The sequence below is a fragment of the Chaetodon trifascialis genome, chromosome 20 (genome assembly GCF_039877785.1).
Source record: "Chaetodon trifascialis isolate fChaTrf1 chromosome 20, fChaTrf1.hap1, whole genome shotgun sequence".
NCBI classification, from domain to species: Eukaryota; Metazoa; Chordata; class Actinopteri; order Chaetodontiformes; family Chaetodontidae; genus Chaetodon; species Chaetodon trifascialis.
In genome coordinates, this window is record NC_092075.1 from 19,023,182 (window position 1) to 19,040,407 (window position 17,226).

The 17,226-nt window shown below is 44.4% G+C and overlaps 3 protein-coding genes across 4 annotated transcripts in view; 2 read left to right on the plus strand and 1 right to left on the minus strand.

Annotated features, from left to right (window-relative positions):
• Positions 1-17,226, plus strand: part of vldlr (very low density lipoprotein receptor) — a 117,171-nt gene that overhangs the window by 59,592 nt on the left and 40,353 nt on the right. The window lies entirely within an intron of this gene.
• Positions 153-6,591, plus strand: kcnv2a (potassium channel, subfamily V, member 2a). 2 transcript variants are annotated; one of them, XM_070989047.1, is made up of 10 exons: positions 153-166; positions 231-342; positions 662-796; positions 1,278-1,456; positions 1,565-1,736; positions 2,919-3,110; positions 4,440-4,694; positions 4,792-4,908; positions 5,031-5,156; positions 5,711-6,591. In XM_070989047.1, exons 2-10 carry the CDS (start codon positions 337-339, stop codon positions 5,987-5,989), a joined length of 1,461 nt encoding a protein of 486 aa, XP_070845148.1. In that variant the 5' UTR covers positions 153-166; positions 231-336; the 3' UTR covers positions 5,990-6,591. The 2 variants fall into 2 exon arrangements, with proteins under 2 accessions (XP_070845148.1, XP_070845147.1); XM_070989046.1 differs by having other exon boundaries at positions 159-342.
• pum3 (pumilio RNA-binding family member 3) lies at positions 6,896-16,654 on the minus strand. Its single transcript, XM_070988748.1, has 18 exons — positions 16,592-16,654; positions 15,705-15,772; positions 15,349-15,564; positions 14,901-15,087; positions 14,567-14,642; positions 14,335-14,428; positions 14,128-14,194; positions 13,703-13,877; positions 13,322-13,425; positions 12,818-12,896; positions 12,433-12,531; positions 11,909-11,962; positions 11,642-11,722; positions 11,363-11,505; positions 11,038-11,260; positions 10,693-10,780; positions 8,296-8,386; positions 6,896-8,095 (listed from the first exon to the last, which is right to left on the minus strand). Coding segments are annotated over exons 1-18 (1,977 nt in total). The 5' UTR covers positions 16,594-16,654; the 3' UTR covers positions 6,896-7,965.

Below are 17,226 nucleotides of genomic sequence, written 5' to 3' on the forward strand. Positions count from 1 at the left end.
TGTGTGTGTGTGTGTGTGTGTGTGGGTAGGCTGAATGTATGTTGACCTGATTTGTCTGAATTTGTGTGAAAATTATTCCCGTCCTTGCACATGTGATTTATACTATTGTGTGTGTGTGTTTGAGGGGTAGATGGTGTTAGAGTTGTCAGGATGTCTCTCCATGCTGGTTAATTGATTTGAAGTTTGTGAACACACACACTCTGAGCAGTGACCATGTTGACCCACCTCAGAGCCCGCAGCAGGAGTTTGTTCCACAGCTTCAGCCGGACTCAAGCCGTCAAAGAACCCGCTGACTATCTGGACTTCCCCAGCAGCTGTGTTAAGCCATGGAGCTCCATGCAGGTCAGACCCTCTTCATTCATGTTACAGGTGTTTTTTTTGTTTGTTCTAGCTGTTCTCTGAGTTCCTTTGCAGGAATTTGCCCTTTTAGGAGTCTCTTTGTTCATTTTTTTCTTTTTTCTCTCGTTTTCTCTCTTCTTTAATTATTATATTCCTCATGATTTTTCCACTTCATACCAACTATTTCATCTTTGTCTTTAGTTTTTCCTACTTCAGCTTAGTTTGATCATGTCTTTATATTGTCTTATTCATCTTGAATACAAACTTTAAATGCTAAATACTCAACATTGTTGTTTGTTTGTTTGTTTGTTTGTTTGTCAAGGATCTGGCCAGGGACATCTATGATATCTATGCTGAGTATGAGGATGAGCAGGAGGATAGATTCCCGGTGTCTCCCTCCCACCTGCTGCTCTCTCCAACCAAACACCTCACCCTCAACATCAACGTTGGAGGAACGGTAACTTTACTCATCTGCTACAGAAACACTGAAAACCAGGCTGATATCGCCTTTTTAGCATTGGATGTTGTTCAGTCATGACAGTCCTACGCCTGCCAACCAGCAAAGAAAATTAACAGCAGCTGCAGTTTAGGTCTGTGGATGTCGCCCCCTACAGGCAAGGAAAGAAACACCTGCAGTGATTGTATTTCTTGCGCCACCTGCCGGCAATGCATGTTACGTCTGCAGGTTCTTCTCTCTCTAGCTTTCCTTTGGAATCTGTCAAGCTAATATATGACCTATTTCTGGTTCTAGCCTCTCAAATGTAACAGCTGTAATCTACAGGTCACTTATTAAACTTGCATGTTGTCACCCTCGATCTGCGTTTTAAAAGCCTTGTGGTGTGCTCCCAGCTTCATTTGAATTATCTTTCCGCTCTTCTTTTTCAGCTCTATGAGCTCTATGAGCTCACTGTCTCCTCTTCTGTTCTCCTCTCCTGCAGATGTACCACTTGCCCTACAGGTTAGCTGCCAGGTATCCAAAGACCAGGATCGGCCGGTTGGCCACATACAGAGACCACAGCAGGAAGCTGGACCTGTGTGACGACTACATCGTCCAGAGCAACGAGTTCTTCTTTGACCGTGACCCTAAAATCTTCCACAACATCTTCAACTTCTACAGGTGAAATACATACTGTGTACACACATATAATACAAATAGGAGAAAATGCATGCATTGAGATACATTCTGAAGCCTGTTCCCTCTCTGCCCCCCCCCCCCCCCCATCAGAACTGGAGTGTTGTGCATCAAAGACGAACTGTGTCCCCGCAACTTCCTGGAGGAGATCAACTACTGGGGCGTCAGAATCAAGAACAGTCAACGCTGCTGCCGCATCTCCTTTGAAGAGAGGCAGGACGAGCTGAACGAGCAGCTGAAAATACAGAGGCAGCTGATAGCAGAGGTAGAGCGCTGTGTGCATTTCATATTAGAAAGTGATGCAAGTGAGAGAACCCACAGCTCTGAAGACTCGCTGAACATAGCCTGGGTCCACATCTCTAAGTCACTAACAACGTGTCCAGGTTTGTCTTCAGAACCTCCAGAGGTGTCCAGGTGAAGGACAGATTCCCCAGCCTTTGTGTGAGGGACTAAAGTTTGACATTATCAAGCTGTGTCAGAGGCAGAGTCTTCATCTTCTTCAGTGTTTGTTACAGTCAACAGTTCATAACATTAACTCTGTGACACTGATCGTGATACATGAACTAAACCATAGGACATGCGGAGAAGATGAATAGAAATCATGGAGACCCCCCCTTACTTTTCATCTAACACCACCAGCATGTCAAAATTTTGACATGTCGGGCACTTTTGTTTCCTGCAAAATGAATTCCCATCAGCCTCAGCTGTAGGCTGCCTGTGTCCCCTACTGTGTTTAGTGCGAGTTAGCTATTAACACACTAAGACGTTGCACATAGTAGACATACCTGCAAAACATCAGTGTTACCATGTCATTGTGACCTCGTTAGCATGCTGATGTTAGCAATTAGCTCAGAGCACCATGATGGAGGTGAAGGGAAATTCATTTGTGGCGCTCGCTGAAAAATGACATTTATAAATGACATTTTAAAGTCAGCAGCAGTTCCTCTTTGCAAAAACAGTGTCCTAGTTATGATGAAGAGGCAGGGCACGCTGCAGGCAGCTTGCATTGGAACTAAAGAGTCCCTAAGAACTGTGTAATGGATTAGTATCTCCTAACTTTTTACCCCCTCCAGGCTCCATATGTTTGAAAGTGACGCAAATGAAAATGTCAAGAAGTCGTCACCTACTGGCGCCGCTCATTCAGCACTTTGTTATTTTTACCTGTGACACTTTGTCAGTAATCTTGTGGCTGACTCGGAGTCTGTCTGACCTACATTGTAAATCAGCGCTCCACTCCGCTGCCTTGACAGATGGAGAGAGGAGAATAAGCTTTTTCTTGGCACAGATTTACACAGATGTTTCCATCACAGAGGTCCCACTCTCATGTTCATTGTGCCAGTTTTTTCCCTGTTGTGTTTTCTTGATACTTGATACATTTTGAAGCAAAGTGTTTTATTGTTTGTTAAAGTTTCTAGAAAAAAAAAAACCCTCTACATTTGGCCTCCAGGTGGAGATGGAGGAGAACGAGGAGTTATTTCACGGCATGGCTTTCGGGCCGACCCGAAGGACAATCTGGAACCTGATGGAGAAGCCGTTCTCCTCTGTCACTGCCAAGCTGATGGGGGTCGCCTCCTCCATGTTTGTGCTGGTCTCACTAGTCGCCATGACGCTCAACACTGTGGAGGAGATGCAGTACAAGGTGTGTGTTTTACTGTGTGTGTGAGTGTGAGAGAGAGGGGTAAGAGGGTAAATGTTGTGTTCTGAGCAGGATGTACAGCGGCATGCAAACGTTTGGTCAAGTGAGTCAAAGATGACCTGATTTCCAGTCATGGAGTTAAAGATGACACATTTCTTTAATATTTTAAGCAAGATTACTTTTTCATTTCCATCTTTTACAGTTTCAAAATAACAAAACAACTGAAAAGGTCTGAGGCAGTTTGGGCACTCTGCATGGTGCAGGGTTTTTTTCTATCTTTTACCGGTGCTGCTGTAAATTGGAATTTCCCTTTGCAGGAAAAATAAAGGTATATTAAATTAAATTAAATTAAATTAAATTAAATTAAATTAAATTAAATTAAATTAAATTAAATTAAATTAAATTAAATTAAATTAAATTAAATTAAGTTGTCAGTCCTTAGAAACTCCTTTGACAACTGTCACAGCTTGTAAAGGCTTTTTGGAGTCTTTCAGTGCTTGTTTGGGTTTATTTTGCCTATTCTTCCTTTCAAAAGGCTTCAAAGTCTTCTAGTTCTGTGAGATTCTTGGCTCGTCTTGCATGCACTGCTCTTTTGAGGTCTATCCACAGATTTTCAATGATGTTCAGGTTGGAGGACTGTGAGGGCCATGGCAAAACCTTCAGCTTGGTCCTCTCGAGGTCGTCCATTGTGGATTTCGAGGTGTATTGAGGATCATTATCCAGTTGTTGAAACTATCCTCTTTTCATCCTCAGCAGTTTTAAAGATGGTAAAAAATGTTCATCTTTAACTTTATGCCTTTTGGAGATCCAGTTTCTTTTCAGTTAACTATTCACAATAACAGAGTTTTGCCCAGGGGTGCCCAGACCTCAGCATGCCACTGTAGCTCAGCTTGTTGCTTGCAGGGACTGGACAGAAATCTCCTCCCTGCTGGTGTGTGTCACTGTCAAAAAGACCAAACAGTGGCTACACACTCGTTTTCACTGCCTGTCTTATTCTACACAGAGATGACAATGTTGCTCACACATATGATCTTGCTGAGGTGTCCCAGTTAAATCTGGATGTTCCAAAAACAGTCCCTGCTTCACCACACAGCAAAAAGCAAAACTGACACAGAACAGCAGCAGCAAGTCTCTGTCAGTGGAAGCACTGTTTACAAAGCTGGTTATAAATAGTCAGGAACAGGCAAAAAGGGTGCTGCAGTCATTAGAAAAGAAACAGACGACAGAGATCTCAGTAAAACAAGATTTCTCCTAACCTCTTACCATCCAGATGAATATGGAGAACTAGCCCATCAGGCACACAGTCAAAACCTCCATTATTTCCTCCTCCAGACGGCGTCGGGCCAGCCCAGCGGCAGATTCTACGGCGAGTACGTGGAGACGTTCTGCATCACCTTCTTCACCCTGGAGTACCTGCTGCGCCTGGTGTCCACCCCTGACCTCAAGTGTTTTGGACGCAGCGTGCTGAACACCGTCGACCTGGTCGCCATCCTGCCGCACTACTTGCAGATGGGCCTGGAGCACTTCGAGGACAAGGACATCCACCTGCACTCAGGGGACATCGAGGCCGTGGCACGCGTGGGAAAGGTAAAGGGGGACGAATAGGAGGCGCGATGACGAGATGATTAGATTCATTTGTCTCACCCATATTTGTTGGGTCTTCTGTGTTTGATCTCGTGGGCAGATGGGACAGGTTCTGAGGATCATGCGTCTGATGAGGATCTTCAGGATCTTGAAGCTGGCTCGTCACTCGACGGGCCTCAGAGCCTTTGGCTTCACACTGAGGCAGTGCTACCAGCAGGTATGACCAATTCTAGGAATATATAAGGAGGAAGAGTTTTAGCATGACCTTTGTGGACAGATTGATGTTGAACATAAAGTAAAGAAGAGAAAATCCAAACTAGGATGTGTTTGTGTGTGCAGGTGGGCTGTTTGCTGCTCTTCATCGGTATGGGCATCTTCATGTTTTCGGCCATGGTGTACACTGTGGAGCACGACGTTTACAACACCAACTTCACCTCCATGCCACACGCATGGTGGTGGGCTGCTGTGAGTGGACAAACATGTACAAACTAACATCAGTCGTCCTGCTGTCTGCCTGTTCTCTGTGACCCACATGTTAAAATCCTCTGATGCCACTGCACCCGTCACTCTCTGGCAGTGTTTAGACAAAGGAAAAAATTGGAGTTACGATGAAAGCAGCTAAAAACTTGGCCGCAGAAAGGTGTGTTGCCCTCAGCCAGTGAGCTTCTCCAAAAAAAACAGCAGCCAGCGTGCTGCGAGGTGAGCAGCATCGGCCACATATTAACCTACATACTTTGTGTTTTCCTGCAGGATTAAAAAGTGAATCCACTGAGAGGCAGATTAGGGTCAAATCATGCCAAGATCTTCCTTGAGAATGTAGGATTTTTACACATAAAAATACCCAAGAATGGAAAGAGCAGAAGAGGTCACTTTACTGTTAATGTTGAGATCACAGCATGTGGCTAATTGTGATTAAGATCCACATAAGCTCAGTTAGAAGATATGACAGACAGAAACGATGGGGTCCTGAGATCAGTCTGTAGATTTGGTATATTCTGCTTTTCTCTGTCATCCTCCAGGTGAGTATTTCCACTGTGGGCTACGGCGACATGTACCCTGAGACCAACCTGGGCCGTATCCTCGCCTTTGCCTGCATCTCCTTTGGCATCATCCTCAACGGCATGCCCATCTCCGTTCTCTACAACAAGTTCTCAGACTATTACACCAAGCTCAAGTCCCACGAGTACACCGCCGTCGCCAAGGCCAGAGGGAAGGTGCACTTTGCCAAAAGGGCAGCGAAGAGGTTGGCCGAGTGCTGCGAGGACGTCATGCAGCCGAGGGCGTCGCGGCTGCACTGAGCCAGGCTGTAGATTTCCAGGTCTACAGTGAGATTTCACAGGATGTTATGCCATTCAGAGCCTGTGACAGGAAGAGAGCGCAAGAGTCGCCAATCACCTGCAGAGGAATCTCCAATGTCAACACACACTTTTCCAGTCCAGGGTCAGGAACGGGCTAGCCCTGAAGGGACATTTAATTATGCATTTCATCCATCCATCCGGCCTCTTTACATGTTTATTTCTGTAAAGCCTTTCCCAGCACGCACTGGGACAAAGGTGAAATACCCTCTGAATCAGGTGTGGAGTAGACTGAAAAACAAACAAATGTTTGTCCATTTTTTAAATTTACTCGCCAAAATGCTGCACACTCATCCTTATGCTGTTTTCAGTCCACATATATCTCTGCTAAAGCTATCTGGACCACAGTCATCACCGACCTCTACTCTTCCTACATCCACACTTATCCTCCATTAGTCTCTAAAGCTCACAAGTAATCCAGGATTCAGGAGCGGACGACAACAGGACTGCAATAAATCATAAGTTGAAGACCCGACATCTGGACGATGGATATGAGACATGTTTATCTGCCCCATGCATCCCTCTCTACTAATAAACCTATGGCTCTTTGAGTGTGTGTGTGTGTGTATAAACTGAACTGATCAGAGGTGGAAGAAGTACTTAAGTATCTTGTACTTAAGTAAAAAAGTAGCAATAGCACAGTGTAGAAATACTTTGTTACAAGTGAAAGTTTTGCATTTAAATTTGTAATTAAGCGCAAAAGAATTAGAATTAAAATATAAAGTACCAACAGTAAAAGTACTCATTATGCAGAATAGCCCCTTCCAGAACAGTGTGGATTATTGCATTACAATTATTGAGGCATAAAAGTGTTCCTGCTGGTAAAGATGATCTCATTTCTATATTGTTGATCTGCTTTTTATTGCTTCTCAAAGTAAATCTGCAAAGAAACCAGTAACAAAAATCCAATGTAGCAGAATAAAAAGCACAATTCTGATGAAGTAGCAGAAAACAGAGATAACATTTACTCTTCTCACTGTTGTCAGCTGTTGCGACAGCTACATAAAGCCGCTCATCGTCATATTCAAGGCTTTGATTTATTCACCATCTGCTTACAAAGGATGAGATACCATTAAGTAATCATAGTAATCTTTATTTTGCAAACAAATGGTCTTTTTAGCGGACACAATTCTCACTCACAAGGTACAAATCTTACAAAACAATGTGAAACAGGATGGCACAAACGTTTCGGACTCGTGGACAGTAAGGACTGTGCTGCTGTTTGTGCAGCAGCCCATTAAAGGACCAGTTCACTGAAACGAGGTGTAGCCATGCAGATGGTTTGGAGCTGTCTGTTTCTGTTTTGTACTGAGGGACACTGTTCCTGTAAAAACAGAAACTGCCTTTAAAAAAAATCTGATTTTTCAGTACTGTGAGCACCAAAATAAAATTCACCTCAGGAGAAAACCTAAAAGACGGATATCTCAGACAAATAAAACCAAAACTATCTGCATGGATAGAGATCGCACTGGGGCGTCGGAGTTTTCTGTGATGAGGGCAAGAGGACAATGTCAAGCTCCTTCTTCCGCTTCCACTGCACTAAACCCTGCAGTACAACAGAGTCATATTCACCAGCTGGCTGCTCAGTTTGCAGTCAGTGTTAGCGCTGCTCAAGAAAACTCAACACTTCCTGCAGGTTTCACTTTAGAGACAAAGATCTTTGCAGCCAAGTACGATGAGACTGCGTCATTGTACTGATGGAATTAGTGCAGAATTATTTGAGGATTTACATTTTGTGTTCTCTTGATGTAAAAGTGTCAAATGACTCAACACGTTCACACACTCGTGTCCATTTTTCCATCAGGGACTGAACTGACACCGCAGCGTTCCAGGTTCACTTCCTGAAAACCTGAAGAGAGGCGTGCTGCACAGGAAGTGATGCGTTCAACATCCCCAGTTTGATAGAAATTAGAAAGTCTCTACTTGTTCAGATTCTCCAGCAGGATTTCAGCTCCTTTGTTGTTGCTGATGCTGCTGAGCTCTGATTTGATGGACTCCAGCGCCGCCTTCACCTCGGCGGCCACAGACTTGTCGCAGCTGTTCAGGAGGCTGCACACAAAAACACAGGCAGTGAGCGCGCATCCCAAGGTTTGTTTCCTGCATGCTTCAACTACTGAAAAAGTCACGGCTTTAAAGGTTGATTGGGCTGTTAGAGGGTCAGTTCACCCACACGCTGGGCTTCTCTCCGTGTTGGCATACACCAACAGAAAATGTGTTTTTGTGATTCGTGTGAAATCAGAAACACTGACCTGCAGAGCACCATGGCTCCTCTGTTGACTTTGACCCAGCTCTTCAGTTTGTCTGCTCCCACTGTGTCCACCAGTATCCTGCCAAAGCGCTCTGAGTGGGCGAGCGAGGCAGACATCAACAGAGAAGGAGAGAGAGAGAGAGAGAGAGAGAGAGAGAGAGAGAGAGAGAGAGAGAGAGAGAGAGGTACAGACAGAGAGGTTAAGTTATGATTTTGTCATCGTAAAGACGTCACTGACTTCAATGTCATTTGGTGGGAAGTTGAGCCATGATCAACAGTTTGTGGTGCAGTTGGTGCCCTCTTGTGGCCTTTTTTTTTTTTACTCAAAGAACATCAAGGGCTCTATTTTCGACTCCGCCACCAGCACGGCGCAGGCGCGGCGCAAAGTCAGGTCCGCTGCGCTGATGGGGTGTGGCGGCGCAGACTTTGGTATTTTCGTGAGCTGCGCCGCCGGCGCATCTCCTCCTCCTTCTCATTTCAGTCCCACCCAGCGGCGCAACTCGGAAAGAGGGAGGGGAGAAGGCGTGGAGTGGGTTTGGCACAGCCGAGTCAAATCTTCACCAATCACAGCAGCTCCTTGCCTCACCTTTAAGAACGCCACTGGCGAGGCGCATGGCAAGTTTCCAGGAGACTGACGTCACTCATGTCTCCTGACATCCGTTTGTATTACTTTGCACACCCGTCTGTATATACTGTTTATTTTTTCTCAGTATATATATATATATTGTTTTATATGATGTTCTATATTTTGTGGTATATTTTGTTTATATATATATTTTTTGTTTTTATATTTGCTTTTTATATATATAGTTCTCTCTATTTTCTTTCTTTTCTAATTTTTTCTAATTCTATTCTTTTAAGGAGCACTGCAACAAAAACAATTTCCCTTCGGGAATAAATAAAGGATTTCTGATTCTGATTCTGATGTCTAAATATGAGGTCCTTAGATGGTAAATCCTCCTCATCATCATCATCATCATCATCCTCAAAGCAATGATGTACTCCATCTTTGTAGATAACGTTAAGCATTACAATGATAACATTTGTATTTGGAATGAAATGACGTGGGTAATAGCGGACAACGATCATCACTTACGTTTTTTCATGTGTCTGTCTCTCTCTGTCTCTCAGTGCTCTGAGATAGATGCAGTATATATGCTCTGTAGGATGTCACGGCTGTTTCTGGTTGGCACAGCGACGTTAACCGATTAGTTCTCATTCCTGTGTCACCTGTGTACATTCAGTCAGGTTGAGTAACCATTACGCGTGCCGAACACGCTTTCAATGTCGTCAGATGAGATACTGATCAAAATATATAAATTTAGGTCTGACTGTATGTGCTGACAGACAGTTGCATTGAATTGTGGCTGTTGCTAAATATTGATCGCAGTGTGCGTTCGATGACTGACCGAGCACTGCTGAAAACACCGTTAAAACCACGCTGCCGTCTTGTTGACAGTGTGATATATGGCGTCATCATCGTTTTCAGTGGATAGCCGTTATCACCTAGCAGCCACCCATGCAGAGGGGTGTCCCCCTGAAAGACTGTAGGGATGCTAGAATTCGCCGGATGAACGAGTCATGTGCCGACCCGGGGAAAGTGGCATACACGTTTGTCACCAGGCAATTTGAGTCACAGATCACCAGACATCCCTGTTTCACCTGTGTACATTCAGTCAGGGAGAGTGACCATTACGCGTGCCGAACGCGCTTTCGATGTGGTCAGATGAGATACTGATCAATATATACAAATTTAGGTCTGACTGTATTTGCTGATTCAGATAGTTGCATTGAATTGTGGCTGTTGCTAATAATTGATCGCAGTGAAATGCCAGACACTGTGGAAACCTGCCTGTGAGGTATCGGTGACGTGAGCGCACAACTCCGCCGGCTTACGAAAATCCACTTGCGCCGCCGGCGCACAGAGTTGACCAGGTCTGAGGTGGCGAGCTTTCAGCGCACTTTTATGCCGCCGGCGCAGACCAAAATGGTCGAAAATTCCAATGCGCCGGCTCATTATGCCGACACCTCCCCCCTACTGCGCCGCAACGCCCATCCTGGCGCACCTCTGTACGCCTCGGTCTACCAAAATACCAAATGCGCCGTGCGCCTGCCTGCGCCGCTCGAAAATACCACTGCGCCGGCGGCGCGGCGGCGAAGTCAAAAATAGAGCCCCATGATTTTATTTTTCAGGACACAGATGCTGAGCTCTGACTCAACTGAAATGACAATGAGAGGCACCAGCTGGGCTCACTGGCATTCTGCACAAAGCCATGAAGAGATGCAGAGATCTGAAGCTGTCCTGACGGTCCTTTAACGCACAGACTGACTGACCGCGACATCAGCCAGCAGTTTAGAGCCCAGCTACACACAGTCCTGTTGGTGTGTGTCCGCTCACCTTCCTTGCCAGCCTCTGCCAGCGTCAGGTCCTGCTCTATGAGCCATTTCAGCACCAGGTGTCCTGCCGGATGCTCGGCCATGTGAAGCTGCAGCAAGAATACAATTTTAAAAAAGATATTTCAACTAAGAAACAAACTGCAATGAATTCATTTTCACAGTGACGTGAATAAAAGCAAATCTACCGGCAAATGGTTAAATTTGATAAATAACTCCACACACTCGAGGTGCTTTAAGCTAACATGTTCACAACGACAATGCTAACAAACACTTAAGCAGGTAATGTTCTCCATGTTAGCTTAGCCTGATAGCATGCTGTCATTTGCTAATTAGTATTAAAACCTACCTGTCCGCTGGTCCCTCCTGGTACTAACTCCTGATTGGCCAGCTGAGCCACGGCCGTCATGGCGGGCCGCAAGTCCCCGCAGGCTGACGCCAGGATGTCACTGATGGTGACGCTGGTCGCCTTGTCCATCACCATGGTGTCAGCGTTGGCGCGGAGATGCTCCAGCAGCGGTGGGGAGATGACTTCCAGCAGCTCCTTCCTCCGAATCCCCGTGTCCTTTTTACTGGTGAGAGGAAGACAGACGTGATGTCACTGTGGTTCATTCTGGCTGCTTTCTCACCAGTTCGTCACTTCCTCTGTGACTAAACTGTAACACAGCTGTTACCTGTGTGCGTTTCCGTCTCCTTGCTCCAGCACCTTGATGATCTCTGGCAGCAGGTGAGCAGGGTCTCTGGGGCTCAGCAGGTACAACAGAACCTTCTTTCCGTATTTATTACTGATGACTTCATCCAGAGACGACAAGATCTCCTGAACAGGTGGAGAAACAGGAGACGAGAGTTTTACACAGTAACTCCAACACATCTGACTGACAACATCTGTTTTTCACTCTTTTTTAGGAATGAGTCTCACTGAACATGTTCAAACTACAGGACATCAGACTCACTGAGAGGACGGCCTGTTTGACCAGCTTGGTGTCGTCCACGCAGTCGAACATGGCCAGCAGCACCAGGTGACCAAACTCTCCCTGTGGACAAACATCAGTGAGTCACACGTGATTGACAGGAGTTCAGAGGAGACTCAAAGGTCTGAAAAGCAGGACTCAGGTTCACTAATGAAGTGTGCACTGATGATCGACTTTAGATATTTCAACAGCTAATAAAGTACTGACAGCTTGAATGAATGAATGAATGGAGCAGCACTGAGAACTCACCGTGGCAAACTTCACCATGTACGTCTTCATAGTTTTGATTATGACTTTTCTGTCCTGAAACATGAAATAAACAGACGCTGAGCACCACATATGCATTTTGCCTCAACACTGTATGTCTTGTCATTCAAAGACTTGTCATGTCATGTAATACACAGACGTGAATCTGACGTGTGTAATGTCTGATCACTGCCACACTGTGTGGAACTCAGAGTGAAGTAAAGTCTGTTTACAGCTCTTAGGGAGAACTGCTGCATATGTGAATACATGTTTTTCGAGAGTTTTGTGATTGACTGCACATAACTTTTTTTATGGATTGTAATTTTAGGATTTCTTTATCTGTGTAGTTTTATTGAGTTCATACCAACATCTGATCTTGATTTCACATGAATAGCTGCATTGTAAATGTGTTTAATGAAAAAAATATCGACGTGTTGAACACACACAACTGCTGTGTGTGTGTGTGTGTGTGTGTGTGTGTGTGTGTGTGTGTGTGTGTGTGTGTGTGTGCGTGCGTGAGGACGCACCTTGGCCGACCCGTGCCACAGACAGTGCATTGCCACTCGTGCTCCGTCATGTGTGTGAGCCATGTAGACGACCGACTCTCTGATGGACTCGATCATCTCCTGCTCACATCAGAACGAACACAAAGCAACAAGAAACGTGTGAGTGGCACATAGATACAGTCAGGACTGAGGACACACATCGACTGTCTTTTCTTTTTTTTTTTTTGCTGTCTTTGTCATAGCTCAAAGTTCTGCTGATGTTTCTACTTTCTTCCCTCAGATCTTCTCCTCTTGGATTTTGTTTTCTGTCACACCACACTGTACCTTTGCTAAGAGCATGAATGGAGACGTGCACTGCTACATACTGATTAGGAAACATTATGTGAGACGTCAAAGAGCTCCTCACCGTTCTCTGTTTGTCGGGGGCGAACAGGAAGAAGTCCAGAAAGACTTTGTGGACCAGAGAGTGTTTTATCACTTGTTCTCTGAAACACAACAACAACCACAAGAACAACAACATGAGAAATTCAAATTACATTAAATTAGATAAAAAGCAAATCAAAAATCTAATTTCTGAGCTGCTTATTTTCTTTAACTCCAAGAAATCAGTAACTTTGTAGCTCAGACAACAGAGGAAATTCATGTAACTCCACTAAATGACTTCTGACCATCAATGTGGGCCACCAGCTTTTAAATTTGTTCTGATCTTACAGCAAATGTTCATTTTTCTACTAAATTATCAGGAATCACATTCATCTAAGCCTCATCTGTGAGGATTTCTCTTCCAGATCAGTGCTATTATACTTGATAGCTATACCTATCATACCTTTCACCTCGTGTGTGTGTGTGTGTGTGTGTGTGTGTGTGTGTGTGTGAGTGAGTGTGTTTTATGTTTGTTTCCTCATCTTACTTCTGGGCCATTGGCGTGAGAATCTGCTTCATCTCATCGATGATGCTGTTCAGCTTGTCCGGGTTCCCCTCTACAACTTTCTCGATGGTGTTACACACTGATGACTGAACACACAGGCACATATTCACAGTCAGTCAGTCAGTCAGTCAGTCAGTCAGTCAGTCAGTCAGTCAGTCAGCAGATATTTCACACACATCACACATGCAGAACCATAATTAATTCAACACCATCATAGAGTCCAAAAGTAATGCAGAGGCACTGTGATGTCATCAACACGGTCAAATACTGTGTATAATCATGTCTGGAAGCAGCCACTATTGTGTGCAGGTGCAGGTGTGTGTGTGTGTGTGTGTGTGTGTGTGTGTGTGTGTGTGTGTGTACCTTGCAGACAGTGAAGGTGTTCCCGTACAGCTCCTCAGTGAGCATGAGTCTCTGTGCGAGCACGGCTTTGTCGTTGTAGGCGTACTCGATGATGGACGAGGCGGCGGCGTGGCGAAGCATCGGCCGCACGTGACCTTTAAATGTTTGCATCAGAGCCGCGATCAGCTCCTTGTTACTGTGGAGGAAACACACGCACACAAATCACACACGTCCACACACACACTACCGGGAAACATCAACATAAAATAACTAGACCGAACTGATGATCAGCAAGTTCTGAGAGTTTGATTAAAATCTGGTTTTATTTTCAGTGTGATCCCTGACCTGACCTGAGATCTGCCACAACTGTCTCCATATTCAAAAGCGATAGCCTTTCTACTTCCTCTGGCTGATAGTTACTGTGTGCATGCGTGTGGCTGACTCACCCGTACATCAGCAGTTTTTTCACCACGTGTCTGCCATACTGTGACTTACACAAACCGATGATGTCATCTGTGAGAGACAACAAAGCACTGACAGTTACTTCCTGTTAATTAGCTGCTCTGCCCATCAACCCTCAGTTACTGTTCCAATAAAGAGAACACCTGCAAGTGGTAAACACGGGAGTCGCAGACACGACCTTGTCCACTCACCTTTGAGCTCCTCAAACACTTCCTGTCTCTGCTCGTGGCTGCCGAACTGGATGAAACACTGCAGCACTCGAACTGAGTCGTGAGCAAACGCCATCTGGAGACAGGAGGGCAGTCAGACACCACAGTCTTCCACATGATCTCAGAACAGAACCCCAAAATAAGACACTTCTTTTCCACAAAAGGGATTCTGTTGTTCTTGCAGTAAACCAGAAGAACGGGCAGAGAGACTCACCTGTTTGATCTTCCCGTGGATCAGATCCTGAAGCTCCTTCATCAGTTTCTTCTTCAAGTCGTTGTCGCAGTTCTTCCTGTTTACACACATACATCACTATCATCTGTCGCTGAGCAGGCAGCAGCACCCGCAGCCTTCATCTTACAAAGTCATCCACCAGGAATGAGGGCTTGCACACATCTCATTGGTCAGTGCAATGCATGTTTTTGCCACAGCCCTCTTCGTCAGCACTGGGGCTTTGGGGCTCGGCCTATGATCTACAGCTCAACTACAGAGCTTCAACTTCTTTTTTTGTTGTGTGCATGCGCACGCATGTGTGTGTGTGTGTGTGTACCTCCTGAGGTTTCCCCACACTTGTTTCGCCTGGCAGATGATTTCGAACATGTCCTTCCTCTCCGCTAGCTGCCTGTTCTTCTTCAGGTCCTTCTTCCTCTGCTGCCTGTTCTTCTTCAGCTCCTCCTTTGTCAGCTCCTTTGACTTTGGCTTAAATTCACCTTTCTTCATCCTCTTAGCCGCTGGACCTGACCACACATGTACGCGAACACAAACACACACAAATCAACTACGATGTATTGACAGTTCACTGATAATCATCAAGAAAAGACTGAGGCTGAATCCAGGCAACGGAGGAACATGAGTCAGAGTTCACACTTTGAGCAGAGCAGCATAAGTCCATGTGATACAGAGTTATTGCTACCCTGGGGAGGTAGAATGATAAATACATGTACCTTAAGAAGCAAAAGACTGAAAAATGCATTTTAATGAGACAGATGTTTTCTCACCTTCACCTTGCTCTTCTTCCTTTTTCTTTTGAAATGGCAGCTTCCTCTTCTGCGGCCCCTTGGCGCCTTTGGAGAAAGCAAATTTGTGTTGTTTCTTGCCGCCATCTCCGCCTCTGCCCGGCCTGCTCTTCTTCTCTGTGTTGTTGTACGGTTTGGAGGGCTTTTTACTTCCCGGCTTACCGCCTGGTTTTCCACCAAGTTTGGTCCCGATGGAATCTGGAAAGAGCGAGACGTGTTGATGACCAGTGGTGGAAAGCAATTTACTTAAATGTACAAGATCTGAGTACTTCCTCCACCTCTGCCAATGACAAACCTGTGATGGTGCATGTGTCTGTTTAATGTTAAATACAACTCACCTTTTCCTTTCTGTGTGAACTTCTTTCCACCTTTAGGAGAAAAGGCTTTTTTGGGTTTAGGCTCCATCCTAATGTGCGTCCCAGAGAGTGACAGAGAAAAGGACAATAACAGAAAAAGAGACACACATCAGAAATCTGAGCTCCACAAATGTTTATATCCCAAACGTATTTCTAGGCCTACTTTGTGACTGATGGCTCAGTGGCTGAGCAGTAAGTCTACCTCAGAAACATGATAACACATTTCAACATTAAGTGTCCTACACTTTAAACGCTGTCAGTTTCTGAAACTCCAATATTGTTTATCAGTCTATCTTATACTCAGATATGAAGTCACAGGAACAGAAATCTTGACCTGTGGTCCTAACGTGTATCATTTTATGACATTTAGACAATGCAAAGGGAAATAGTATTCTTTTAATCCACTACACCTGGTTAGCTGGTCTTCATTGTTTATGTACTATGTACGCAAATAATACCATTTCTTGCAATATGAGGCAATATTGCAGAGTCACACCACAAACAAGAAAAGACAAGAAAATAGGCTACCTCCGTCTGTTAGCTGGCGACACAGGAAAAAGTACGTTTACACCCTGAAGGAAGTATTTGTCTTTATTACTTACTTTTCATATACTTCGCCACAATTACTGGTAATTGACATTTTAATGCTGCACATTTACCTACTTCAACTGGATTAGCTTGTTTAGATTGTGTTATAGCAATTTTACAGGATAGAGGGTTCTGGTAGGGTTTCAGCAGCTACTTAGCTCATAGCATTTTAAAAAGGATGTCAACAAACATCATTATATCATTATATCATCGATAATGTCACGCGCTGTTGAGGATTTTCTGTACGCAAACAATTACAAGATATTTCAGGTGTTGCTTACATTTCAGATCCACACACACGTTATCCCTGGTCTGTCCCATGCGTTCTGTAACCAACACCGTTTACGGCAGAAAACGACCAATCAAACTGAACCGTCACTGCCGTAAAATGTAAGGTGTTGCGACAACTCTTTTATCGTTGAGATGTGGTAGAATACAAACTTTTCCCGATTCTATATTACCTTATTTACAATGTCTGTTCAGGCTTCACAGTCTTCCAGTGTAGCGGCAATAGCGTATGTGGTTTTATATCTGTGAGTCGTCTTTGGCGTTGAAGCAAACGAGTAGCGGCCATGTTTGTTTACAAATTGCACTTAAAGGGATAGACCTATAGTTGCTATCAACTTTTGAAAAATTTCAAATATGAACTTAATTTTTTATTGTATCCCTCTGAGGGGTCCTAAGTAGACATAACGTAATCATATTAGAATTTTACAATTTACTTAACGTTATAATTATTATTATTTTTTTATCCTACTGAAGGGTCATAAGTAGACGTAACTTTATTATCTTATGATATAATCTGTTAATTATGATTCCACAATTTTCTTAAAATGTGCAGCTTTTTTTTTTTAATCCTAAAATGAATTATAACAACTGCAATGTAGCGAAAACGATTAAGAACTACATTAACCAG

What these genes read in the sequence shown, in the direction of transcription:
- kcnv2a (XM_070989046.1), top strand. Translation starts at nt 214, where the DNA reads ATGTTGACCCACCTCAGAGCCCGCAGCAGGAGTTTGTTCCACAGCTTC. An exon ending in AGAGGCAGCTGATAGCAGAG is followed by an intron (nt 1,737 to 2,918) that starts GTAGAGCGCTGT and finishes TTTGGCCTCCAG; the next exon opens with GTGGAGATGGAGGAGAACGA. An exon ending in ACGCATGGTGGTGGGCTGCT is followed by an intron (nt 5,157 to 5,710) that starts GTGAGTGGACAA and finishes GTCATCCTCCAG; the next exon opens with GTGAGTATTTCCACTGTGGG.
- pum3 (XM_070988748.1), bottom strand. An exon ending in GGAAGAAGAGCAAGGTGAAG is followed by an intron (nt 15,088 to 15,348) that starts GTGAGAAAACAT and finishes ATGTGTGGTCAG; the next exon opens with GTCCAGCGGCTAAGAGGATG. An exon ending in TCAAACAGGCCGTCCTCTCA is followed by an intron (nt 11,506 to 11,641) that starts GTGAGTCTGATG and finishes CCACCTGTTCAG; the next exon opens with GAGATCTTGTCGTCTCTGGA.